This window comes from Zonotrichia leucophrys, chromosome 11, assembly GCF_028769735.1.
Source record: "Zonotrichia leucophrys gambelii isolate GWCS_2022_RI chromosome 11, RI_Zleu_2.0, whole genome shotgun sequence".
NCBI lineage: Eukaryota > Metazoa > Chordata > Aves > Passeriformes > Passerellidae > Zonotrichia > Zonotrichia leucophrys.
Genome location: NC_088181.1, coordinates 6,793,695 through 6,819,515, shown reverse-complemented (window position 1 = coordinate 6,819,515; position 25,821 = coordinate 6,793,695). Strand labels below are relative to the sequence as shown.

The window sequence follows — 25,821 nt, the reverse complement described above, 5'->3', positions numbered from 1 at the left end:
GGCGGGCGGAAGGGGCGGGGCGGCCGGCGGAGGGGAGCGGGGTCAATGGCGGCGCTGCGGGCCCGGCGGTGCCGCTTGCTCTGAGGGGCCGCGGTACGTGCCGGGGGCGGGCCCGGGGCGGCGGGGCCGGAGAGAGCGCCCGGGGGCGGGGATAGCGGCGCGGCCGGGCCACCGCGCCCTTGGGGTGGGGGGGTGAGGAGGGCCGGACTGGGCCCCGCGAGCGCGGCGGGCCGGCCGCCGGAGGGGAGGTGCGGAGAGGACTCGGGGCAGCTTCAGCCCGGCACGGCCGTACCGAGCTCGGGGGTACCGCAGGCAGCGGAGCCCGGGGCGGGTTCAGGCCGGTGGGGCCGATTCATCCCGGGCGGCTCCGGGCTCGGCTCGCCGCGCCTCGGCTGATGCGGGGCGGGGAGCGCTCCCGGGCCGGCCCGTTCCCGGTGGGTTGATGGAACGGGCCGGTAAATCGTGCTTGGTGTTTACAGAGGGCTGAGTCTGTTGGAAGCCGCACTCGGGTACCCGGGGCACCGGCGCTGTCCTGCATCTTATCCAGCCTCAGTGGTGGCAAGGGTGGGGAGGTTTAGGAGGTTTTGTGATCCTGGGGCGTTGCCATCTGGTGTTATAAAAACGTTGTTGGAAAAAGAAATGCAATTTAGCGAAATGTTTAATTACAGTTTAGTTATGAGTTGTGTGCGAATTGGTTTGTTAAAAACAGTTTTGTAGCCGTTGATAGTATATGTTGGGTTTTGTGTGTAACTTAGCAGGTAGTCTTAGGAACTTAATAAACATTTAAACCAGTGTAGGAAAGTAAGAATGCTAACCTGTCTGGAGGCAGCACACAATAAGATAAGCAGAAGATTTATGATTTTGTTTGTGAACTAAGGAATGTATCACAAGGGGTCTGTCGCTAGGCAAGGGGAACTGTTTCTTGGAGACCTTGTTGTGAATCGCATATATGCAAATCATATAAAAGGGAAGCACCTGTACGTGAAGTTTGGGGCTCTGACTTGGGACGCTAGTCCACAGGCTCCCGGGCCCTTAATAAAGCACCGCACAAAACTTACCCGAGTTTTGTGTCCTTTATCTATCGGGCAACAACGTGGTTTACAGCTGTGACAAACTTCTGTCGTTTGCAGTGACAGCATAGCCATAGAATACCTAGTCACCAGACAGAAACACAGATAAGTAGGGAAAAGTTGCCAAGTGCTTGTTTTCTGTTGGGTCTGGTTTGTGTGTGTTAGCTTCAGATGGGAGAGGGCAAGGAATACAGCAAGATGACCAAACTTTATAAGTGCAAGTGAACTTTAGTCTGATGCTGCTTGATGGGGTTTTCCCCAAGATGGGGTTGTCAGTGTCAGGCACCAGTTTTCAGGCTGGTGTTGGAAACACCATTGCTGCATCTCAGGCCATAATTAAACCGTAATCATGGTTTAATTAATGTATCAATTGATGTATCAATTCATCATATTGTCTGAGTGGACTGACTGATCCAGGTGATTTGCTGCTGAAGCCTGTAGTCCCCAGAGGATGCACAGGACTGTGTTCTTGCAGAATCCCTTTCTCTGTTTGCTTTTATTACTTTCTGTCACCATTGTATCGGAACCTTTTGTGTTCTCTCTAAATATATAGGTTGAGATGACACAAGTGGAGAAACAAATTTTGTTGTTTGCAGCACTTGGATAGGAAAGCTGGCCTTGTGATCAGGATCTGTATTCAGCAGTGGGATTCAATTTTATCTTCTCTGTAGGTTTCCAGCTTGAACCACCTTCAGAAATTGCACTCAAAGAGCAAAAGTTCCATGCTTTCTGGAAAGCGGAGTTAGGGTCTTAGGGTGAATTTTTTTTGTTTGATATTAAAAAAAGAAAGAAAAGTTTAAAGAAGATAAAATCACCCGCCCTGGATCTGTCCTTCCTGTCCCCAGCTCCTAAGAGAATTCTTTTGTCTTAACTTCTTTTAGTAATTCTAACCTTAAGAATACATCCTGCAGTAACAAATATTTGTCCAGTGCTCTAACCTTGATTTCTGCTGAGACTTCACTTCTTCCATTTTTGTTTCAAGCAATGCCCCCCCAAAAGTATCAGTATTGGGTTTTCAGGACTTCCTGCAGGACTGATTCCTTGTGGTATGAAGGAGGGATGATAAACAGGTTTTCTTCCCTTATTTGGGTTCCTGCATCCCTTCCTCCTTGGAAGAGTGACTGTTCTGGGATCTCTTCTGTGCTGAAATGCAGGGTGAGATCCCAAATGAGCAGTACTTGGCACAACTGTGGGCAATCCTTAACTTGCTGCAGTTATCCAGGGAGATGATAAAATAGAAAAAAAGTTATGTGTGCATGTCTTTAAATGAGCAGCTCTGTGTGTTGTGTTTATGTTGTACTTCTGTGTACACTTTTGATGTACAGGCTTGAAACAAAAACAGACATTGGGGCTCCATGGAGCTGGCTGGAAGGAGACACCTGGGATTGAGAGAAGCAGTTTTATTCTGGGTTTACAGGTGTCAAGAGCATGAGTTTGTTAGGCTGACTACTGGAGCATCTCCACCCTGCCCTGTTACTGAAACCTTGAGCAGAGGTGGCTGCAGTGTGTGGGAAGGGGCTGTGCTCTCTGCAGGGCAGTGCTGCTCATTTTCTAACCCCAGCTCTGTTTCAGCCCTCTCTCACTCAGCTGTTGAGCTCCCAGGCAGTTCCCCCCAGTTTATATCCTGGGCACAGTGTTGTGTGGTCATGGCTCTGTGGGATATCCCTTTGGGCAGTTCAGGACAGCTGTCCTGGCTCCCTCATGGTTTCTTGTGTAGCTCCTCACTGGCTGAGTGTAAAACACTGGAGATTCCTTTACTTAGACTAAAACTGCATGGGTATTATCAATGTTCTTGTCACACCAAGCCCAAACCCCAGAGCTGTTCCAGCTGCCAAGAAGTTTAGCTCTGTCCCAGCCAAAACCAAAAGAGTTGCTAATTTCTGAAATCTCACTGTTAATTACTTCTAAATAAATGCATTCAACAACTGAAAACAGGCAAGCTGTCTCAAATTTTCATAGATTGGCCAAAAAGAACTTGGATTTGATGTTTTGCCATCACTTTATTTCTCTTCAGAACATATGTGGAGGAATAGAAATAAAAGGATGAGAGTGTAGGTGAGGGTGTTTAATTTAATTTTTTAAAATATTTATTTAAGCAGAGTAAATCCATTAGAACATGACTTTCAGAAAAACAGCCTGAGGCAGACAACTAGCAGGAACGATATGAAAAAAGAGTAAAGAAGGAGTAATAGATGATGTTTATTAGTTTTAGCAGTTATGCAGTGAGTTTGTGTCTCAGTCAGTGCTTACTCTGCAGTGTTCTTTAGAGAACTGGAGTTACTGTGAGGGCAGCAGGTCTGTTTTTCAGGATATTTAATAATCACTCATTGAAAAGCATCATCAGACTCCTGACTGTGTTTTTGCAGACAGTATTCCACCATGGAAGGGGGAGATGGCACTGCTGACCTGGTGATTAACAAGAGGTTCGTGTCTGAAGCAGAGCTAGAGGAGCGGCGGAAGAGGAGGCAAGAGGAATGGGAAAAGGTCCGAAAACCTGAGGACCCAAAAGGTATGGGCTCACTTTAGTAATTACAGGGAAAAGAGCTGAGAATTTTCCCACTTTTTCCTCTGGAAATTCTGGAAGGAGACACCCAGGACTGAGAGAAGTAGTTTGTTTCATCCTGGGCTTACAGGTGTCAAGAGCACGAGTTTCCTTTTAGGCTGACTACTGGAGCATCTCCACCCTGCCCTGGTACTGAAATCTTGAAGCAGAGGTGGCTGCAGTGTGTGGGAAGGGGCTGTGCTCTCTCCAGGGGAAGTGCTGCTCATGTCAGTAATTACAGGAAAAAGATCTGAGAATTTTTCACTTTTGTGGGAAATAGAAATTAAAAGTAATGGCTTTTTATATTCTATAATTGAAGTTGTTTTTACATGAAGTAACTGAGAACTGTTGGTGGTTTAGTGTTTCTAACATGGTCTCCCTTCCTAATTTGTTCCTTTCAGAATGCCCAGAGGAGGCATATGACCCACGGTCCTTGTATGAAAGGCTCCAGGAGCAGAGAGAAAAGAAGCAGCAGGAGTTTGAGGAGCAATTTAAATTCAGTAAGCAGCAAACTGCATGTGTTGTATGCAACAGCTGTGCACAACCTCTGAGTAAAGGACATATCTGTGTGTTTTGTCTCCCTCTCTGAGAGGGAAACAAAGGCTTCAGAGAGTATCATTGAAATCCTGGATTTTTAAAGGAACATATTCTAGACACTGAGGCAGCACTGCACCCATGCAAAACTCAAAAGGTGTTTGCAGTTATCAAGCTGCATGCCTGCAGAGTGTTGAATACTGAGCTTATATTGCATATAAAATAAAAAAAAAAAAAATCCCAAACAAACTTGATAGCAATCCACAAAGAAATGGCAAAGTATTGTGGTTTTGTGACTCTTGAACTCATGCTTTAACACATTCTTGAATCAATTAAAGAAATCCTGTTAGAGCAGCTATTTCCAAGTCATAATTATTTGACTAAAAGTGATTTGAAAGTTAATATTATGATTTGGAAGAAGTAATTTTACATGTTTTGGTTCTTTAGAAGTAAATGTTTGATTCTTCTAATGTAATGTTTGAATTTCTGATTTTATAGAAAAGTGCTTGCCATTTGAAAAGTGGCAAGTACAGATAGCAGCATTAATGCATTGAAGTTTCCAGCTGGACCTACAAGATTGTTTCCACTTTCCAGTAAACTTCAGTAGACTTTTGATCCCATTTTTGGAGTCATTTTTGGTAACATGACTAAGCAATTCTTGCTGAAGGAGCCACCCAAAAATTGCTCTCAGCCTGAATAGGAAGTGCTTCTAATAACTGCCTAAATGAATAGTTTTTCTTGGCCAGTTATATTAGATCTGCAACACTTTTGCTTTGGTAATCCAAGTACTGGAATGGGAAGAAGCCCTGAGAAATAAACCCACCTCTGCTTTTAATGCAGCCACAGCAGAATATCAGACATCAGCTCACCTGGAGAACAAATCCTGCTGCAGAGTGCCTGGGAGGGAACCTCAATAAAACCTCAGCTCAAAGCACCTCACTGGCTGCTCCTCTTAGTTTGCAGATGAGTCAGGCAGAAAATCAGATTAATTCATGTCAAAAAATGTCCTGAGTGTCACTGCTTTTGCTCTCTGAAGGGGTCCTCAGTAGTAATAGTGAGTGTTACAAGTTACTGTTGAAAGATTTATGAATGAGCTCTGCATGAGTTGGAAGGAGCAGGGATTGGCTTTTATAAATTAACCTCAAATAATCATTGATTTCCAGAGCTTTTCTGTCAGACACAACTTGCCAATTATGGGTGTAAATGGATTTCCTAGTTTGCCCTCAAAGTGCCTGGGGCTTGCCTGTGTGGGGTGAAGATTAAAAATATAGTGACTTCATGTAAAAGCCTAAAATATGGAATTAAACTTTAATGAGGACTAAAGATGATGTTTGGGCTAAGATTTCTGATGTGACTACAAAGAGCAGGATTTGGTCTTCCTGAAACCTAAGCTTTATTGTCATTCTAATTAAATCATTTGCTCAAGAGGCTCTGAACATTTTCAGAACAGGAAATAAAAGCTTCCTGCTGCACTGGCATGTACTTTCCTTAAAGTAGGGTAGCATGTTTAGAAAGAATTTGGTTTTATTTGGAAATTAGGAGTTGTCTTGCTTCTACTTTTTAAAAATTTTTGAACAGGTGTTAAAACTAATTAGGTAGGAATTGTTTGCTCTAAGAAAATGTTCATTCTCTTTTGAAGCAAGATTTTTGAGGCAAGAAGTAGTGTGGTTGGTTTAAGAATATTCAGAGGAGACAGACTTAGACTTGGTGTCTGAAACCAACAAATTTCTTCTTTCTTTATTCAGAAAATATGGTAAGAGGCTTAGATGAAGATGAGACACATTTCCTTGATGAGGTTTCTCGGCAGCAAGAGCTACTAGAAAAGCAGCGAAGGGAAGAAGAGCTGAAAGAGCTGAATGAATACAGAATATCCTTTGCACTAAGGTGGCTGGTGGTTACCTGGAGGAGGGTAAGAGTGGGCTGCAGTTTGTTGTTTTCATAAAGCTGCTTTACAGAATGTGTACAGTGATACATTTCCAAAGTTTGATGGCTTCATTGTAGCTTTGATAGACCCCTGCAATGTTTGATATTCCCCCCTCAACTCCCACTTCTTTGATCCTTTCCTCTCCTCTCTGCATTGTTTTGGGGTTTGGTTGTGGTTTTTTGGGGTTTGGTTTTTTTTCTGTTAGTGAGGTCCTGAAATACCATGACTTAAAAGAGAAAGAGAACATAAAGTAAAACCAATATATTATTTATAATATTTTGCTTTTATCTTCTTATGGAAAATTACACACTCTTTTTTTTTTTTTAGCTATATATTGCCTGATTTTAACGTTCCTGTCTGAAATAATGTGTGGATTGCTCTCTCTGTTATTGTTCTTGGAGTATTAGATGCTTTCTCCCTGGCTGATACTTTCAGGATGGGAAATTAAATACATCTGATTTTTTTCTGGGAAGTCAGTGCCATTGGAGTTTTGGCTCCTTTGGGTAGTGCACACTTGTAGGCAGGACTAAGAGCAGGACAGTTTGGCTTTGCTGTTAAATGTGCCTAATTTTCTTGTAGATATTCTAGAAAATCATAGGGGATGTTTTTCCTCTCTAATTAGTGCCAGTCAAGGGAGGTTGGAATGATTTGAGAATTTCTGTGCTAAGCAAAATGTTGCTTTTTTGAGGTTTACTGAACCTATGCAGAATCTGATGGTTTCCTTGCCTAGATTGCTTTTGAGTTAGAGGTGAACAAAACACAAATGCTCAGGGAAGCTTTAGTATAGATGGAAGAGTTTGTGGACACAAGGAGGTGACCAAAACCAGTCAGCAAATAAAATTGAATAGTGAATATTACAGATATTGGTCTTACAAGAGCAGAGCACCTCACCTCAGTCTTTGCACTCTTAGTAGTGTTGGTGCCTCTGAATCTGAAGTCTTACTGTAAAAATTAAACTTATTGCTGATGGAGTGGAGGAAAGGAGAATGTTTTATAGTCACCTCATCTTGTGAGAAAATCCAAAGTGTTGTCCATTTAATTTCTTTTTTAAATTGACTTGTGTTTGAAATTTTTGGTGGTGTTCTGAAATGCAAAAGTGGTTTTTGCTTCTGCAGGTTGTTACTAAAAAAACACATTTATCACTGCAGTGACAAAAACCACTGTGCTGCATATATAGGTGCTGTTTAAGTGCTCTTCCAAATTAATAAAAGCAATGTCAACCCAATGGATTTCACTATTTGCTCTTTTTTTCTGCAATAGCATTTAATTTAAGCTACCCAGAGGCATTAATTTCATGGTAAAAACTGTGTCAATATTCAAGTACAGAGATCTTTTTTTTTCTTAGTTTTTCAGGTTGAACAATCACAAAATTCTACATCCTCAGGATAAATATGCCTTGGAATATTTTAATGTACTCTTGAGCATAAGAAATTCATATGCATGGGTGAATAGGAATTTTTCTTTCTCCTGCACGAACAACTAGGTTTGTTTGTTTGTTCCTTACCTTATCCAGAGCCCCCTGTTCAGATAAAGACTTACAAATATTTTTAAGCCATTTCCAAGAAGTATTTGAGAGCAAGATCAGCTTGTTTTTACTGCTATCTAAATGTAGGAACAGTCCCCCCTCCAAGAAGCTGGCTTTGCTGAAGGACAGCTTGTTTAGTGCAGTTGATATTTAAGATTGAGAGGTTTGTTTCTAATGTTGTCTTCCTGAGAGGGAACACTTCTTGGCTGCCTGGAGCATTACATTTGCTAATGACAGCAGGATGTATAAAATACCCACTAAAAATGTGCTGTGCCTTTCTAGTTGAGGAGTTTTAGGAGAATGCCATCCTGGATGGAAGCTAAAAGCTTCTAATTTGGTATCTTTTAAAAGAAAAGCCTTTGAGTTCCTCAGTCAGGCTTAGACTATAACAAGGTAATGGACCTGAATGTGGCAGTTGAACACTGCAGTGTGTGGAAGAATTGTGTGGCAGCATCAAATCAAATCAGCATGAGGAGCTCTCAGATGATTTCAGACAGCCACAGGATGGCACTCCTGTGCCATCTCAAAAATAGATAAAATTGAGCAGTGGTTTGGGCTGAGAGGATTTTTGGTTGAAGTAAGGAACAGTTTGGGTTACTGCTGTATCCTTAGGAAAATCAAGTAATAAATGGCATCTGAACATTCCTGTCTGTAAAGAGATTGGAGACTGGGTTTCACTTCAAAGCAAAGTCTTAAAGATTTTGATTTTCAGATGTTTAGTGGGGGAAAAAATCTATGGCTTCAAATATATGGGCCATCAATGTAAAATTCACTATCCAATATATGTCTGCAGTGATTGGGGCATCTGTGAAACTCCAGCTTGTGGAACTGTAGTCAGAGCACAGACTGTTAGAGCACTAGATTTGAGTTTATAAACATGCTTTTAAACTAAGTTAATTTGCCTTTGCCTGTGCAGTTAAAATTTTTGCAGAATTTTGTGTGACTTTCCTGGCACCTCATCTACAAACAGGGTCTTTGGCAGATTTCTCTTCATCACACAAGGAGATGTGTTCAGTGTGTGCAGAGTGTGCCCTGATAAACACACCCTGCTCCTTCTCATCCCATCTGAGAACCTGCTCAAGCTTCTCCACTTCATTATAGGTTTCAGCTGCATTCCACCTTGCTAACACTGTTCTAATCTGCTTAGCTTTTCTGAGCAGTTTTAGTCTTTTTTGGGTGAATCTTGGACCACAGTTCCCCTTAATCAAAGTCTCCTTTCTCCTGGGATTGGTGCTCAGACCAGCAGTGGAATCCTTGTGATCCTTACAGAGAGATGAGCTGCAAAGGTGGAATGCTAAAGACCAAACCAAAAAATGGAACTGTTCTGTCTTGCTAGGCTGAAATCTGCTGGGCTCAGCAGAAAGAAGCTTTGAGGAATGGAAGTGAGTGCATAAATTGCTACTTAGCTTTTCTGGTAAGGATTAGAGTGTGGAGCAGCAGATTTGAATTACAAATGTGTGGATCCCTATAGAAGGGGAAGTACTGCCTTGCCTTTTTGGTTGGTTTGTTTTGGTCCAGCCTGACCTTTTTTGCTTTTCTAAGGCCTTGAGGAAAAGGCAGGATGGTGGATGTGTTCCTGGGTGCTGGGTGTGTTGTGTTACCCCTTTCTGGCTTCAGAACAGCAGCTCCCAGCTGCTGCCTGGGCATCCTCACAGGGAGAGCTGGTCCTGATACCAGAGAGAGCTCCAGCCCCAGAGGGGAAACTGTCTTCTCCTCTGGCTGAGGCTACCAGCTCAGTGTCATCACAAATGAGTTTATTTGGGTAGAATATGTGAATGAACTTCGGTCACTGCTGTCAGCAGAGCTGGCTAAATATATCAGGGAGGAAATGTCTGTTCTCCCCATTCCTTCCCAGCTGATCCTTAACCCTTAATTCACAGCACTCTCACTAAAGTGGGAGTCAGTATGGACCCAAAGAAGGAAACTGAGAAGAAATTGCCCATGAAGTCAGTGGAAAACAAGAACAAATTTTCTCAGGCAAAGCTGTTGGCAGGAGCTGTGAAACACAGAAGGTTAGTTTCACACTTCTATAAATTCCTGAGGAACGGAACCCAGTTAGCAGTGTAAAGGGAGACAGGCCAAAACTGCCTCCAGAGAGTGAGGTGTAAACCTTAGCCCTAAAGAAAAAGGGGGAAGGTATAAGAAAAGACCAGTCTTGTTTCTATAGGCTCTCACAAACTGTGGGGAAAAACATGAAGCAAATCAAATAGATAAGTGTGTGTAAAGCAAGTGGGCAGGATCTTCATTTTAGAGTGCCAGGCTTGGGCAATCCTGCTTGGGGTTTGAGGGAATCTGTTTTACATCTCTGTTTGTAGATATCAGTGTCACCTCACGAATGCAATTTCATTCAGGTTGCCTGATTTATCAGCCAATTTTACCTGTGTTTAAAATGGATTATTTTAATGGATTTACACTGATACATCAGCACCCTTTCCATCCCAGCTGGGTTTGTGATGTGCTTGCTGCTTTGATCTTGGCCTGCAAACACAGGTGCTGGTGTACTACAGGTTATGGAGGAACCAGGCATGTGGGACCAGACTTATTTCCCCCAGATGAATCATCTAATACTTAGGATGATTACTGACATCTCAAAGTGCAGTGTGTTCAAATTGTCTCAGGGAATGTGAGATTATTTTAGAAGCTTATCTTGTAGGGTGATGTTTAGCTCCCAGTACAGCAATTAATTGCATGTCTGAAAACTGAAGTAAGCACTTCCACCACCTGATGTCTGTGGGGTTGGGTGATAGTTTGGGTTTTGGGAAGGCAGAAAAGAAAAACCTTGAGCTGATAACAAGCAGCCAAAAATGTTGTTTTTGTCTTGTAACTAATAGTACTTAACCCAGTGGGATGTACAAAAGGAGCTGGCATGTGCTTAATGGTACTTCTGAAGTCTGCAGATGGCATCTGTTTAAAGAGAGCATCTTAACTGACATGTCAGTGCCATTGCAGACTTGCTTTGCAGCCTTCTATTTTTGCCATCTTATCTTTTATTGCAAAGTGGCCCAAAGCAAGTGTAGTGTGAGCTCAACATCTGCTCCCTGAGCTTTGTAATTTCCTCTAAAGGATGTATTACTATTAAAAGCTCTCTGCACAGAATAACCTTTCATCTGTACTGCATGTTCTGATAGGGATAGAAAGGAGTTAATGCATCCTAATGCTCATGCTTCATCAGTTCATCACTGCAGAATCTGGGAAGCATTTGTTTGTGTGGATGCCTTAGCACTGGGAACATGCAGGAGTGGGGGGTGAAATCCCAGCAGTGACAGGGGAGAGCTGTAGAAGCTCTGAAGAGTCAGAAGTCCAAGCCATGCTCCTTTCTCCCAATGCCCCTTTGGACCCAGAAAGGACCTTTGTGGACACTGCAGCTCTGTCCACTGCTGTAAGAGTGTCTGAGCTGGCTGGGTGCAAGGTTTCTGGATGGTTTAGAAGGTGCTTGAAGGAGGGGAGGGAAGCCCTGCAAGGGAAAAGCCATGGATGTTGGCACCAGCAGGTGTGGTAATCATCCACGTGTGCAAGGCTGTGGCCATGTGGGTGCCTGAAGCTCAGGTAGTTATTCCCTCTCTCCTGTGGGGCACATCCTGCTCAACAGGCAGCTCCAGGTTGCTCTGCAAGGGCTTTGACTTGAACTCTGAGCTGTGTTCCTTTCCCAGGATAAAAAGTGATAGGGGTTGTGTAGGTGTTGGTGCTTCCTTGGATCCTTCATGTTCCCCAAGGAGCCTCAGTTAAAGGCAGGTGGAAGTGGTGATGGTCATCAGGGGACCCTGCTGGCATCTGCTGTAGCATTTAAGGCAAAGATCTAACAATGACTTCACAGTAATTAAGTGGTTGCCTATGAAGAACAAGACACTCTGTTATTTTTTCCACAGTTCAGATGGTGGTAACAGTGTCAAGAGGTTGAAACTAGACACTGACCATGAGGAAAAGAATCCAGGTACGTCCCAACTTGTGTGTGTGGGAAGCTCTGTGTCTGTCAGTGAGCAGCAGCTGAGTTGAGGTTAAATCTCATAGAGGATTTGCTTTTCTGTTCCTTCACTGGACAGCACAGACTTTGGTTGGCATGTTCTCTTTTAAAGCAGTAGAAATGGTAAGTGTGGGAGCTGACAGCCTTCATGGAAAATAGGGCTGCAGGGAACCTCTGAAGCTTATCAGGATGTCCCCTGCCCAAACCAGCCCTGACAGATGCTTGTCTAAGGAGCTCTGAAGTCTCCACATATAGACTGTGCACCTTCCTTTGAGAGTTTATTAATCTGAAAGAGTTTAACCTAATAACTAATGGAATTGTCCTTAGGTGCATTTCAAGCCTCATGCTTGTTCTGTGGGCAGGAGACACGGAGAACAGATCATCCCCTTCCAATTCACAGCAGCCTTGCATGTATTTGTATACATTCACTTCATGCTCTGAAGTGATTCAGTCCATCCTGAAATCAATTTGTTTCAGAAAATTGTGGCGACCTAGAAGAAAAATGAAGTTGTGTTTCAGCTGTGGCTGTCAGGGCTGCAATTGACTTGCTGTCAAGCTACTCTGACACAAATCGGGGGAGCTGCAGTTGTGTAACACAACCCAAGGCACTTCCTGAATCTCCTTCTGTTCAGTAAACTTTCAGAACAGCAGAAATAATTAATTAGCCATGGAAGATGGGAGATGTTGACTAGCAGAATAATGGAATAAAACTTTTTCTCAACTATGCTGTTATATTGCAAAAAAATTACTCAATTACTCAAAGCAGAGCATTTATTCTTATTTAGTGGGTTTGGTACTTGACAAGCATCAAACTGACAACTTTAGAATAAAAAGATCTGTAATGCCAGCATAGAGCAGGAAAAAATCCCCTGAGGTAGCAAGTCCTTCCTGTCAGAATGCTTTTATTACAGCATAAAGCTGCCTTATGCTTTAATTAAATCCTGAAATCATCCCCTGCTTATGTGGGAAAAGCAGGTGAGCGACACGTGGCGGTTCCTGGGCTGATTGAAAGCACTCTTAATTTTTGACTGCACTCTTTCCTGCACTCTGATTTTTGACTGCGGTTTGTGTCTTGCAGAAAAGCCCTCGTGTGTGTCCCTGGGGAGCAGCTCGGTGGGAGGCTCCACGGTGCACTGTCCCTCAGCTGCCGTGTGCATCGGGATCCTGCCCGGCCTGGGCGCCTACTCGGGCAGCAGCGACTCCGAGTCCAGCTCGGACAGCGAGGGCACCATCAATTCCACTGGCAAGATTGTCTCCTCTGTCTTTCGTGGCAACAGCTTCTTCGATGGTCCATAACACAATCCCTCCGTGTGTAATGTAGTGCAGAATATCTTCCAAAGCCCTGGTGGATGCTTGTTGCATCCTTCTGCCCCAAATATAATCTTTCTAGCTAACTTCTCAACTTTATTACACTCAGATATTCCTAAAGTAACTCATTATTTCTCCCCCCCCCCCCCCCCTTCCCCCCCAACTTTCCATTTCTGGGGTGCATACTGAGCCTGGAAGAAAAGCTGCCATCCTAAAGCAGAGGGCACACCTAACCATGTCACAAAGGTCTGAGGGTATGGAGGAGAGAGCTTTATCTTTTACAATTCTTATGGAAAGAATTATGTTGATTTAAGAAGTTTATACAAGACTACAGGCAAAAAATAATCACTTGAAGCAGTGAAGTCTTGTAGAAGCAGCCATGTGTTCTGTTTTAAAATGTCATTTTTATTCTGTATTTGAAAAATGGGGGCAGAACCAAATTTGAGCAGATGGTGAAGTGTAGATTGCCATGACACTGTAAAGAAGTTTTAGTGTTACATGATTAAAGACATTCTGAATGCATTTTTTTTATCTCTGCCTGTGCCATTCATAATTGTTCTCATTCCATTAATCAATTTCTGCTCTACCCAAACAGCCAGAGCAGACTGTCTGGGTCCAAACCACCATTCAGGAGAGGTGTAGGTCAGTTTCCCACAGAAGCAGAGGTGGTGAAGGAAAACTTGGTCTGAGTGAGTTCACAGGAACTGCAGCTGGCTTTTCTGCTCAAAGGCTGCTCCTACAAGTCATGGGCTTGACAAGTCATGCAGCTTTTCAGTAGCAGTGTCCCGAAGGGCATGAATCCAGAGTGGGTGGGACTCCCCTGTTCACCCAAACTCCTTTGTATGAGAATTGGAGAATTCCAGAAGTGGGGCTGAGGGCCCATCCTCTCAATCTCAGTGTGCTGGTGGCAGTTTGGAGGGTTGGAACAGCTCAGCTCAGGGGTGAAAGTGTCTTTGTGCAATCCTGCTCTAAGTCCTGCCCTTGTGAGAGCAGCTGGGCAGTGTGTATCACCTGGAGGTGGCACTGAGGGACTTGGGAGGGAGCAGAGAAAACAAGGCCTGTAGTGGATTCATGCTTTAGCCTGAGTGCTGAATTTTCCAAAGGAAATGGACAGAGTTGTGCTCACAATGCAGCAATCCTTAGCCAAACACCCTTTCTGTTTGCACAGCCCTGTTCCACAGACAGATCTTTACAAACACACTGCAATTCCTCCCCTGCTCTGGGCTGCCTGGCACCTCCTGTGTTTGCTCCAGAGTTGTTCCTGCCTCGTCTCTAGCTACTGTAATTACAGCACTTTCAGGTGGGAAACAAGCAGATTTCGTGCAGCCTCCCTAATGCTTTGCTTTTGGTGACTTTCATCTTACTGAGCTATGGAATGAAATGGAAGTGGTGCACAAAACATTGCATGTTTTTTATTAAAGTTGTATGGGCAAGAGCCTCAAGGAGTTGGTATGAGAGCTGCTGGTGTTCTTCCCTGGCATTAAACTAGATCAGTTATCTGACTGTAGAGTCAGAGCAGCTTTGCCCAGCTGCCAGCATGCTGGGGCCATTTTCCTGAGTGGTGTCTCACACAGCTGCAGCCAAAATGCCTGATTTAGCCAGAAATTCATAGTGGGAGTTTCCAGCCAATTGTGGCAAATGCAGGTGAGATGGTGTGTAATTTATGGAGTGTAAATTTTGGTGTGGATATGGGGCTGTGCAGGGCCAGGAGGAGACATAATCTAGGAAAAGCAGATGTGAGGGCCCTCTGCCTTTCTCCTGTTCCTAGAAGAATGGAATAGGACACTTGGGGAATGCCTTTGAGTCAGCTCTGCTGTTCTCAGGGCCTGGCTCATGAAAACAAACTGCAGAGCTGTCCCAGCTCCTCACTCCATCTCTTGGTCCCATTTATCTTTGTACATCAGGAGCCATCTGACATTAAAATACTCCAGTGGAGATGTGCTGGGAAGTGCAGTATGGCATGGAGGATAAATCAGACCTGAAAAGGGCAGCTGTGGCAGTAACCTTGCCCTGGGCTGCCAAAGCTGGAGACAAGCTGGCTGTGGCTGGCTCCAGCAACTCTCATTCACTGCTGGGTTTAGATACATTTTTTTGTTATTTTTAAGAAAAAGCCATGACTGCATAGTGTGTGCTTCATCCCATCCCCAGGGACAGCTCAATAAACCGCTCCTTGTCTGTGCTAGTTGTTAAAGTTTCAGGAGGTGTTAAAAAAACCCAACAAACCCCCACAAACACTCTACTAGCAGCAGAGTTTATGAGCTCCTGCAGCTGCGTGTGAGGTTCTCTTATGGAAATAAATAAAATTTTAAAAAAATTTTCCAAAGCCGCAGACTTCGATCTGGAAGCTGAGCTGGATACAGCATTATTTTTAAACAAGCCACCCTTCAAAGGCTGCTTCTCCCTTTGGAAGAGGGTGGTGTTGGTTGTTTATTTTCCCTCCCAGGAGGTTTTGCAAGGCAAAAATGTTTCTCAGAACAGTTCCACCTCTCCCAAAGGATGGGGTCTCACCCAGCGCTGTGCTTGGAGCCGACTCACTGTGGGACAGCCCGGGGCCCTCCGTGTGCTGGTGGCAGCAGTGACAGCCACAAGGCTGCTGGCAGAGAGGACAGGCAGCAGCACACGCCTGTGCAGGCTTTATATGGGGACAGCAACCTCCCACCTCAGAGCTTCCATTAATGGGGAGGAGACTCAAGTCAAGTCTCCTCGAGTTTGGAGTAGGGCTGGTGATCCCTGCCGGATATTCAGCAGCACACTCAGCTTCAAAAGACCTTAATCTGGTTAGGAGCAGCATAAAGCAGCAATTAGCACATTGCTGATGAGCAGCTCAAAGGAGCTGCTGGAGAGCAGGATTTCATTACCCAGCCCATCTTCTCCCAGGCAGCAGGGAGCTTTTGTTACTCAGACTTGGAAAATTTTCTGGAGTTGGAGCAGCAGTGAACCATGAAACTCCCTTTGATGGTTTGTTGTGGGGTCACCAGGGTTTTCCCAAGCACAGAGACTCAACTCAGACAGGCATTAAGGGCATCCTGCCTTCCCCAGGGTATCCACCTTCACTTAATCTCCCTCTGGGACGCTGCCATTGACAGTGTGGGGCTGGTCCTGGGCACAGCCTGCACAGCAACTGAGGGACCAGGACTGGCCCTGTCAGGGTGACTCCAAACACCCAGCACTGCTGACAGTGTAAGCCACTCCCACACCTTCCCATCTCAGAGACTCTTGTTTTAAATGTCCAAGTTTCTTTATTAACCTGAGTATAACAAATATAACATGTACACAGTATAAAAATGAACACAGAACCTGACAGGTGTACAGGTACAACACAAATACATGAACTATACAACGACCAGTTCATTGAATGATAATATATTAAGCATTTCATTGCTTGGAAAAAGCAAGTTTTGATCATAAAAATTGTATTCTTTACCACTGAAATTATACAAAGTACATTCAATACTGAAAAGTGACTCAACGGAGCAGGACCAAGGCATGGCCTGGCTGCTTAGTGTTACCTTGGGCCAGGACTGTACAAAATGAATCCAGACACTTTGCTGGGATGCATCTTAAGAACTTAGCAATTAAATTAAGAAGTACAAAGTGTTTCAGGGAGGGTATTCTTCTTTTAAAAGCATGTGGGACGTGCTTTTGGCAGGACCACCAGGCTCCGGCAGCATGCAGAGGGCGCAGCCTGGCACGGCTCTAGGCGGGCTCCGAGTTGATGGGGGGCAGGTTTTGGTGCTTGAAGTACTGCACCACTTGCTGGGGCAGCTCTGCCAGCACAGCTTTGGCCAGGGTCTCCTTGGGGACCTGTGAGCCAAAGGGAACCAACACCAGTGTTAGGACAGCCACAGGGGACTGGTTGAGCAAGCATGGCTGGGCTGTCCCAGCTCCAGATCTTGCATTTAATACCCCTTAGAGTCTATTGATAGCCAGCATTTTATACACCAGAGATTATTATATTCTATACTAGCCTTCCCTCCAGGAGAGAATTCACTGGTACAGAGGAACAAAACATCCTGGGTAGGTCAGAAAAAACAGGTGTGAGTGGCAGGAGGTGAAATAGAAAGACACTGATTAATTGCAGAGAAGGGTAAGATAAGCACAAGATCCATCCCTGGCATTTAAACCCATGCCAGTAACAGCCTCTGTCCCAGGACTCATCCCACAGAGGGGACGTGCAGGGCCAGTGCCACCATAGCCCCTTCCTACAGGGGATCAGGGGCACGGGGCTCCTCCTCAGGACAATTCAGCACAAAGCCCCTGGTGTGGGGCACATCAGGGTGCTGGATGAGGCCTGAGTGGGAGCCACCACAACCAGCACAGGGCTGAGGCAAGGGGTGTGAGCCCAGAGCTGCCACACCTGCTGCAGGAACCCAGGGCCTGCTCTGAGTCACTGGGTTTTGCTCCCACCTGTCTGACCACAACAGGGGGTGGAGAAACACGGCAGGCTCAGGTGGAACCACTACAGAGCTGCAGAGCACAGCCACCCCTCCCTGCAGTGCTGATTTATGTGATCCACACCACAGCATCCCTGAGGCTGAGACAGAGCAAGACAGGCAGGTACCTCTTGCCTCTGCCTTGGCTGTTCCACTTGCAGGGTGATTTCCAGGTCTGTGTAAAATTCCATTTTACGCATCCATTTTTTTATCTTGACTTTTTTTTTTTTTTTGGTCAAATAATTAAACCATATATCCCTACATTATCCACATCATGTGTCATCAATACACTTTCAATTAACCTTCCTCTATATTTCCTAGTATCAAAAACAATAACCAACTCTCATCATCACTCCACAACCACCCCCAAACAAACATAGAATTAACCCCAGAACTAATTCCCCTCCCCCAAAAAAAACCAAACAAAAATACAAACCATGATGAGAAATCATCAACCAATCACCCACCAAATTTTATGTCCTTGCAGCTTTATAAAAAGCATGACACTGAAGATGTCAAGATGGCTGCCACACACACCCAAGGATAAAAGACTTAGTCTTAACTTTAGTGTTAGTTTTTGCAAGATATATACATGCAAGTATCCATGCTCCAGTGTAGATGCCCTGGACACCTTAATTAGGTAGACAGCCCATCTCCCCCAGGATCCCTCCCTGTGATGGTTCACAGGGGTCTTATGTTGAAGGAAGAGGCTAGGATTTGACTCCACATTTCAGAAGGCTTGATTTATTATTCTATGATATATATTACATTAAAACTATACTAAAATAATAGAAGAAAAGGTTCTCCTCTGAAGGCTAGCTAAGCTAGGAACAGAATCAGAAAGAATGATAACAAAGGCAGCTGTCTCAGACTCTCTGTCCAAGCCAGCTGGGCTGTGATTGGCCATTAATTAGAAACAACTGCATGAGACCAATCACAGATCCACCTGTTCCATTCCACAGCAGCAGATAACCATTGTTTACAATTTGTTCTTGAGGCCTCAGAGAAGCTGCTCAGGAGGAAAAAAAATCTTAAGGAAAGGATTTTCATGAAAAGATGTCTGTGCCGGATCCCTCCCTGGCAGCCCAGCCCATTTCCCCCGGGATCTCCCCCCCCGGCAGCCCCACTCACGTTGCGGAAGTTGCGGAAGGGCACGAACTGCACGATGTCGCGCACGGCCTCCTCGCCCGTGTGCGAGCGCAGCACGCGGCTGTCCCCGTCCAGGAACTCCATGGCTGCAAAGTCAGCGTTGCCCACGCCCACGATGATGATGGACATGGGCAGCTTGGAGGCCTGCACCACGGCGTGCCTCGTCTCGTCCATGTCGCTGATCACCCCGTCCGTGATGATGAGGAGGATGAAGTATTGCTGTGGAGGGGAGGGCACGGGGTCAGAGCCAGTGGGATGCCAGTACAGATGTTGGAATTCAGGACATCCCTCTGGCTGTCCTGGATTGCCCAAACCCCTGGCAGGGGGCTCAGAGACACTGGCACAGAGCCCAGGACACCTGTGGTTTTGATTGTGACCCATGGAGCAAATTACCAACCTTATATGAGGATCTGCAAGCCACAAAAGTCTAAGTAGAACAATAATTAGTCACAGCAGGAAAAAAATTTTTTTGAAGTTTTAAGAATAGGTGTTGGGAGTTTGGCTGGCTAAGGACTGGAAAAGTACAAAACCGTGGCTAATTCCAAGTCCTGCACCTGCATAGATAGCATGTCCTTGGGCCTAGCTGTAGTAGGATAACAAACAGTGAAAGAGACATGAGAAAAGAGAGATGTAACCCCTAAGGAATGAGGAAGAGTTCATGGTATAGTTTAACCAATAGATTGTTTGGCTTACAGAATATTCATAAGCTTATTATTTGCTGTATAAGTGTTTGATACTTTCTTCAATAAACTGGACCGGACCAGACCTGTGTTGAACCATCTGGTGTCCTGGTCCCCTTCCTTCGACAAATAGGGGTTCAGGAGGCAAGATGGAAGAATTTAAGTGTGTCCAGCCTTTCTCCTTCTTCTTGGCCTCCATCTTCTGCTGTGATGCTGGCACTTTTAAATTGGCTTAGAGTAGAAGCTCACTGTCTAACATAAATGATAGGTATTGGGAAGGAATTGTAGATATTGTACACGTAGTTTGTAGTATAAAAAGATAACACAGCCCTGGGGCAGGCAGAGTGCTTCTGTCTGTCCTGCTGAATGGACCTTGGCAGGTCAGGAGAAAGAATTTTATACATAAGAAACAATAAACAACCTTGAGACTGAGAGCTGAAGAGCACTGACTCCTTATTCACCCACCAGGCTAAGAAAAAAGACTTTCTAATGTATCTCAAAGTCACTCTGACCAGCTAAAATCCCAAGATACACCCTCACACTGCAGCCAGGGCTCACACATGTCGAGGGGGGGCAGGGCCCCTGGGGGTTTGGAGGTGAGCTTCACCATTTCCCAGGTCAGCTGGAATTTCATGCCCTTCAGCAGAATCCAGAAATTCACGTGTTCCTACTCCCCCTGGTTTTTGAAAGACCTTAAACAAACAAACCAGCTCTCACTCCAAAACATTTTTCTGAATTACTGATTTACTGTACTTAATGATGCAAAACAAAATCAACTTCTAAACAGCACAGGATCTCTGTCAGGGCCAGGAGGAATTCAGGGCTGGGACAGGAGCCCAGCTAGGAAATGAAATCTCCCTCTGCCTGCACACAGTGGTGTGTTTTTTGGGGTGCTGCCATCAACATTTCCCTGCTCTGATGGGGAGCATCTCCTGTATTGCCCTGCCAGGCTGTGGGGCCATCCCACGCTGCTCAGGGCTTGTCCATCTCCTGTCCAAAGCCATGGCTGTGGGATGCACTGAGGGGATGTAGAGGGTATCAGCAAGCTGGGGGATGACAGAGCAGCAGCACTGGGAACTGCTCCCCTTCCCTTGGGAAGGGCTGCCCCTGCTGGGCCTGCAGAGCTGGGGAAGGATGGACAGAGATGGACACACGGTCCTGCTGGACTCAGCTCTGCAAACCTGGAGCATGTGGACCCCCAAATTCCCATCTCCTCTGTCTCCAGGGAAAGTAATAGCTCAATTTTGGCACATTACAGAGCTTGTATGTGCTGGAGAAATAACGAAAACAAGCACTTAAGAGCATTAAAGCCCTTTGTTCTTCTCCTCATTCTTTCCATTTCCTCTGAAAACCGCTAGTGCAGCATCCTGGAAAAGCAAAGGAAGGAGTGCTGCCCCAAGCCTGTTTTTCTGGTCTTCCTCCAGCCCACATCCCTTGAAACCTTCCCTAAGCTTCATTTGCTCCTGATGGTCTGCAGTGCTAAACTCCAAGTACTAACAAGGCTGGGCAGAGTTTAAACACAACCTGAGGACATGGGTGAGGAGATTTTCCCTAGCCAGACCCTTCCCCACTCCAGCCCCTTTTGATGCATTAACCCTGCCTGCACAGCACAGTCCAGAGTTTAGTTTTTATCTAAATATGAATTTCTGAGAGCAAAACATGGTGAACCAGAAGTCTGCAGAGCAGGACTGCAAGATCTGAGTCTGGGGGACAAGACTGAATTTCAGGAGAAGACCTGCACTGGTCATAACTGGAAGCTGGACTTGGACCTCACCCCATCTGGAACCAGTATGGGAGGAAGAGTATGAAACCTTGAGGGGAGCAGCTGATAATGACTTTCAGCTGATTGTCCCTTTCCCTGCCCGGCCTCTCTCCTGGAAACATGGAAAGGGTTATTTCCCTTTGTTCCCTTTTTTTCTGTAAAATCCGTAACAGGATCTGAAAAAATGCTGGAAAATATGCAGGAAAAGGGGTGGGGAGGCAGAGCTTGTCAAACATTTATCACAACATATTTCAGAGGTCAAAAGAACTAAGAGCTGATGCTGGGGATCAGCCTCAAAGCCCAGGGGCTGCTTGGGGTAATGAAGCAAGGGACCAGGAGGCACTGCTGGAGAGCATCAGTGGGAGATTCCCCAAGCAGCAGTGGCAGTTTTGGTGGTGTCAGTAAATGGCAGCAGGACAGGGGTGCTGGTGGCACCTCTGGGCTGCAGCTGCAGTACTCAGCCAGGGTGGCACCTCTGCCAAGCCACAGTCAGAGCTGCTGGTGCACAGGGACCAGGCTAGGGGGTCCATCACACACCAACCAGCAGCACCTGCCTCCTTTCTCCTCTTTTTCTTGTTAAAATGGCTGATCCCTGCATCCACGTGGGCTCTGGGATGATTCCCAATCCACTTGTTAATGATATCAGCAGGACTTGGAGGGATTAGGCAGCACTGAACAGCATGAGGTGAGAAAAGGGGAGGTTTGGATGCAGGAACCCTGCTGGAAAGGTGAGCTTTAATTCCCCAAAGCTTATTAATCCTTCCCCAAGAGCCAAGTGGTGTAACACCCCTCTGTCCCTCCCCCAGCGCCAGGATGTTTTAGTCTCCCATCCCTTACGAGCCGAGGGCTGTTTGTGATCTATGTTGCTATGGAAAAACTACGAGGATTTTTGGTTTTATTTGAAATGCTGGGAGCAAGCGAGAGCGGGAGGAAGAGGAGGGCAGGTTCAGGCAGCCACTCAGCACCAGGGGTGGCTTTGATGCACGAGCTGAAGAGGGGATGGAAGAGGAGAAGACCCCGGGGGAGTGAGATCCCTCATCAATAACGCTTTGTGCTGCCAAAAATCCACCCGAGCCAAGCCAGGCTTGCCTCTGACGGCACTATTAGTGCCCATTATTTAAAATCTCCCTTGATTAAACTATTAGTGCCAGCAGAGGGGTGCAATTTGCATATGATTAGTGCCTCTGCTCAGTGCTGAGCCCGTGGGCTCTCCCTCCCCCACTGACAACACAGAAAACGAAAAAATGAGGACCTGGATCTGTGCTGAATTAAAGCAAATTCACTATTTCCTTATGCCTGGGGCTGGGAAGAGCAACAAGGCTGGGAAAGGTCCTCATGGGGAAAAGGCTTTCAGTGTGATCCTGCTTTGCTCCAGGCAGGAATCAGGGAAGCTTTTACCCCAACATCTCCTGCCATGCAACTGCTGGTGCCCAAGCTGAGCTGTTTTGGCCAGCAAAAGCCAGGGGCCAGAACTGCCATCCACAGTTCATCCAAGGGAGCTCCATCTTGCAGACTCCAGATGCTCTTCACACCCCTAAGAGCACACCTTGGTCAGCACTGGCAAGGCTGGACCCACAGACAAGGGAAAGACATGAAACCCAGCTCACGGTTTGTGTTCCCCAGGCCACAGCCATCAGGATCATGGAATCTCATGGACTTACAGATGCAGTTTCCTGTTGGGTGGCTTGAGCTGCAAAACGAGCCACGTGGTTGATGATGGGAGAGAAGTTGGTGGGGCCGTAGAAGCGGATGTGGGGCAGGCAGGCAGAGTATGCTTGGACAATGCCCTCCACACCTTCAGGGAAAGCAGAGAAACAGGCATTACAGAGGGTCAACTCAGGACCACAGCAAACCCAACCAGGAAAATCATTAGCTTATGCTGTCATGGAGCTGAAGTCAGAGATATTCCCTCCATTTCCTGACTGACTCATCCCAAATTCCTGAATATCCAAGCTTTGCTCTTCAGTCACTTTGTAGAGGGTCCTCAGACCTTGTGTGGTAGGGAAGCCCTCTAAGGACCCACAGTCAATGAAAGCATTCCTTGGGATTGTGAAAAAATCTCAGAATCAGCCAAGGAGGAGGAGCAAAAAGAAAAGCAACTCCTGGTCCCTGAACATAACCAAAAACAGACAGAGGGTCCATGGTAGCCCTAGTATAGGTAGTAGCCCTTAGCACTCAGGATTTGAGCAGTCCTTCAGCCATCACTGTGAGCAGCTATCAGCTGCTAAATGGAGCATTGAGTCTGAATTCCCCATCTGCTGAGCAGGCCTTGTGTTTCTTGCAGCCTTGCAAGGGGAGCAGACGGCTGGTAGGACACACCAGACAGCAGAGCGAAGGCGGATTTTACACAGTCTGAATCCAGCTGCAGCTTACCCTAGGCCTTCCTACACACCCCCAAATTTTCTGAGCTTTCCTCTGAGTGTGCCTTTAGTGTGTGCTCTGCTTCACCATTCATGTCTGTCCCTGAACATGCCTTGAAAAACCCCCATGATCACAGAATCATGGAATGATTCAGGTTGGAAGGGACCTTAGAGATCCTCTTAGTGCCAAACACACTGGCATGGGTGGTGATTCCACCCAGCAGATCAGGTTGCTCAGGGCCCCATCCAACCTGGCCTTGAACACATCCAGGGATGAAGGAGTTACTGAAGAAATGCAGAGGAAGGACAGAAGGCACTGAAGGCATCTGAGGAGTCCTAAAGGCCTGGCAGATGCTTACCTGAACAGAATGGATTCCTGGGGTTGAAGTTAATGGCAAACTCATGGGATACCTGTGGAGAAGAAAAGACCCAAATTAATTTGGAGGGCCAGTGCAGGGCAGGCAGCTCACTAACAGTTCAGCTGATGCTGCAGGTCTGGTTTAAGTGTGATGCTCCCCTGGAGCAGAACCAGGCGGCCACAGAGTTATGGTCCACACAACTGCTGGGTCAGTGACACTGCCCAGCCCTCTGCTACCCAAACAGCAAACACAAACATGGTCAGGGATGAGCAGCACTTGAGGATGAACCAGTTCTCCAGTGCCCCCATCATGGAGCCTTCTGAAATTACCACACCAGACATTCTCCCACAGTTATCACAGCAGGTCTGTCCACGTGGCTTCCTGCTGGCCGCCCAGAGGGGAAGCAGGCAGAAGGGATGCTCCCAGACAGCTGTGCCATCTCACCAGTCACTAGGAGAAATTACTTCATCCTGCTGCAGGTTTTAATGAGAGAAAACTCAAACTCATCACAGGAAGTGCCAGTCCTGGCAGCATCTCCATTTCCCATCTCTCTGCATGAGGATGATGCAGCAAGAGGGAAGAAGACACAGTGAGCTATGCTGAAGACCTGGTCTGGCATGTCAGGTACAATGGCAAACCAGCAGCTGATTAACTTCATCCTCTGGGTCAGTATGAGGGTGAAAGGCAGTGTGGGAGAGGTGATGTGAAAGCTTGGGTGTGATGGACAGCACAACCTGAGCCAGTTTTCATTGCCTATGAACCCATCCTTCCACCACAGCACATCCAAGACCCTTTGGCTTTCCCACCACCTCCTTTCAAGCTTTCAGAGGGAGGTGGTTTTGCAAAAAGGCCTCGTGGCAAGAGCAGAGAGCCCTCACACCTTGATCCCTGGCTGGTGCACTGGACAGCAGCTGCTTTGAACCTGTCTCAGCAGCACAGAAAGCTGAGCAGCCCAGCTGCAGGAGGGGATCCTGGCTTCCAGTATGAACCTTTCCAGTGCTGGTGTGGGCCAAGAACCACCAGATATGTGGGGTTACACATTCCTCACTCTGCTCCCAGCAATTTAGGCACTCCAAGAAGCAAACAGACTCTCAGGAGCATCAAGGATGTGCAATTCCTCTCCCAGCACCTCTGAAAGTTGAAGGGGTGATTTGGGCCTTCAGGCCACCAGCTCAAGGCCTCTGAAACAAAAAGCTCCCACCCTGTTCGTGCCAGTGTTACAAAACAAGGATATTGTCTCCCTCCCGGAAGGGTGGAGGATTGCTGAGCTTTCCAGCAAGGGAATTGCTTTGGGACACACAAATTCCCAGTGCTGGCAGAAACGAGTGTCCTCCAGAGCCGTCTGAAGGCAGAGCCCGCCCGAGGCTGCAAACGCAACACGCGTCTGATTCAGACTTTCCAATTATGCTGGGCATTGTGTCCAAAGCAGCAGAAACTGTTCTTACAAGAGGCTGTGGGGTGGGAAACAGCAACCAAACAAAAGCAAAGTCAACCAAAAGCCTTCCCCATACTGCAGAGCTGACGGGCTGCCTGAGTGGTGACCGACCACAGCCTGCCCAGGTCTCCCCAGGCCTGCAGAGCACCCACACCACCAGGGTAGAGAAAAGCTGAATATATCACTGTGTTTTGCATACATCCCTTCTCACAGAAGCCTTCATTTTGGGCAATACACCCAAATTCAGTAATTCAGTTGACTTGTGGTTGTAAACGGGCTTGCTTTTTTTTAGAAGACGTTCAAAATTCTGTCATGAGTATTTATAGACAAGGCAGGCAGAAATATTTCCATGTTTTGCTCTGCAAAAGAGGGGTTTCTCTTTCTTTTAAGAAGCAATGAAATGGTTTCAAGCTGTGTTCCTCACTGTCTACAGAGCAGAACCCCTACGTGGCAGAAATGCTGCAAAACCTCCTCTGGAGTTTTTATGAATTTTACATATATATAAAAATACATATCTACATATACATATCTCCTAAAAAAATCAACAGGAGGGCTTTAAAACAATAAAAAACTTAAAAGAAAGGATGTCATTCCCTATTCAGCTTGTACTTTGAAAACAGTTTCTGTGGAGTCCAGCTAAATGCACATGGAGCACCTACAGGTATCCCATTCCCCAGTAACTCAGAGAGAGAAACTTTTGAACCACCCCAAACCTCACAGAGGGTTCTCCAGTGGTATCCCAGAAGGAATACCACTGCTGCCATGACTCAGTTTGCCTA

General features: G+C 46.1%; 2 protein-coding genes across 6 annotated transcripts in view; one reads left to right on the top strand and one right to left on the bottom strand.

Annotated features, from left to right (window-relative positions):
• The first annotated feature begins 13 nt into the window (after positions 1-13).
• On the top strand, positions 14-13,386 carry PSME3IP1 (proteasome activator subunit 3 interacting protein 1). 2 transcript variants are annotated; one of them, XM_064723521.1, is made up of 7 exons: positions 14-93; positions 3,441-3,579; positions 4,014-4,112; positions 5,892-6,014; positions 9,475-9,607; positions 11,462-11,526; positions 12,635-13,386. In XM_064723521.1, the coding sequence occupies exons 2-7, from the start codon at positions 3,450-3,452 to the stop codon at positions 12,850-12,852; spliced, it is 768 nt and encodes a 255-aa protein (XP_064579591.1). In that variant the 5' UTR covers positions 14-93; positions 3,441-3,449; the 3' UTR covers positions 12,853-13,386. The 2 variants fall into 2 exon arrangements, with proteins under 2 accessions (XP_064579591.1, XP_064579590.1); XM_064723520.1 differs by having other exon boundaries at positions 18-93; positions 3,437-3,579.
• A 2,694-nt stretch (positions 13,387-16,080) lies between these two features.
• Positions 16,081-25,821, bottom strand: part of CPNE2 (copine 2) — a 46,069-nt gene continuing 36,328 nt past the window's right edge. For all 4 annotated transcript variants that reach the window (XM_064723516.1, XM_064723518.1, XM_064723519.1 and 1 more), the window contains exons 13-16: positions 23,608-23,659; positions 22,550-22,683; positions 18,429-18,665; positions 16,081-16,668 (exon numbers count right to left, since the gene is read on the bottom strand). In XM_064723516.1, coding sequence (XP_064579586.1) covers positions 16,561-16,668; positions 18,429-18,665; positions 22,550-22,683; positions 23,608-23,659 — 531 coding nt within the window. In that variant the 3' untranslated portion in view covers positions 16,081-16,560. The remainder of the gene's footprint in view (positions 16,669-18,428; positions 18,666-22,549; positions 22,684-23,607; positions 23,660-25,821) is intronic.

What these genes read in the sequence shown, in the direction of transcription:
- PSME3IP1 (XM_064723521.1), top strand. Translation starts at nt 3,450, where the DNA reads ATGGAAGGGGGAGATGGCACTGCTGACCTGGTGATTAACAAGAGGTTC. An exon ending in AAAACCTGAGGACCCAAAAG is followed by an intron (nt 3,580 to 4,013) that starts GTATGGGCTCAC and finishes TGTTCCTTTCAG; the next exon opens with AATGCCCAGAGGAGGCATAT. An exon ending in CCATGAGGAAAAGAATCCAG is followed by an intron (nt 11,527 to 12,634) that starts GTACGTCCCAAC and finishes TGTGTCTTGCAG; the next exon opens with AAAAGCCCTCGTGTGTGTCC.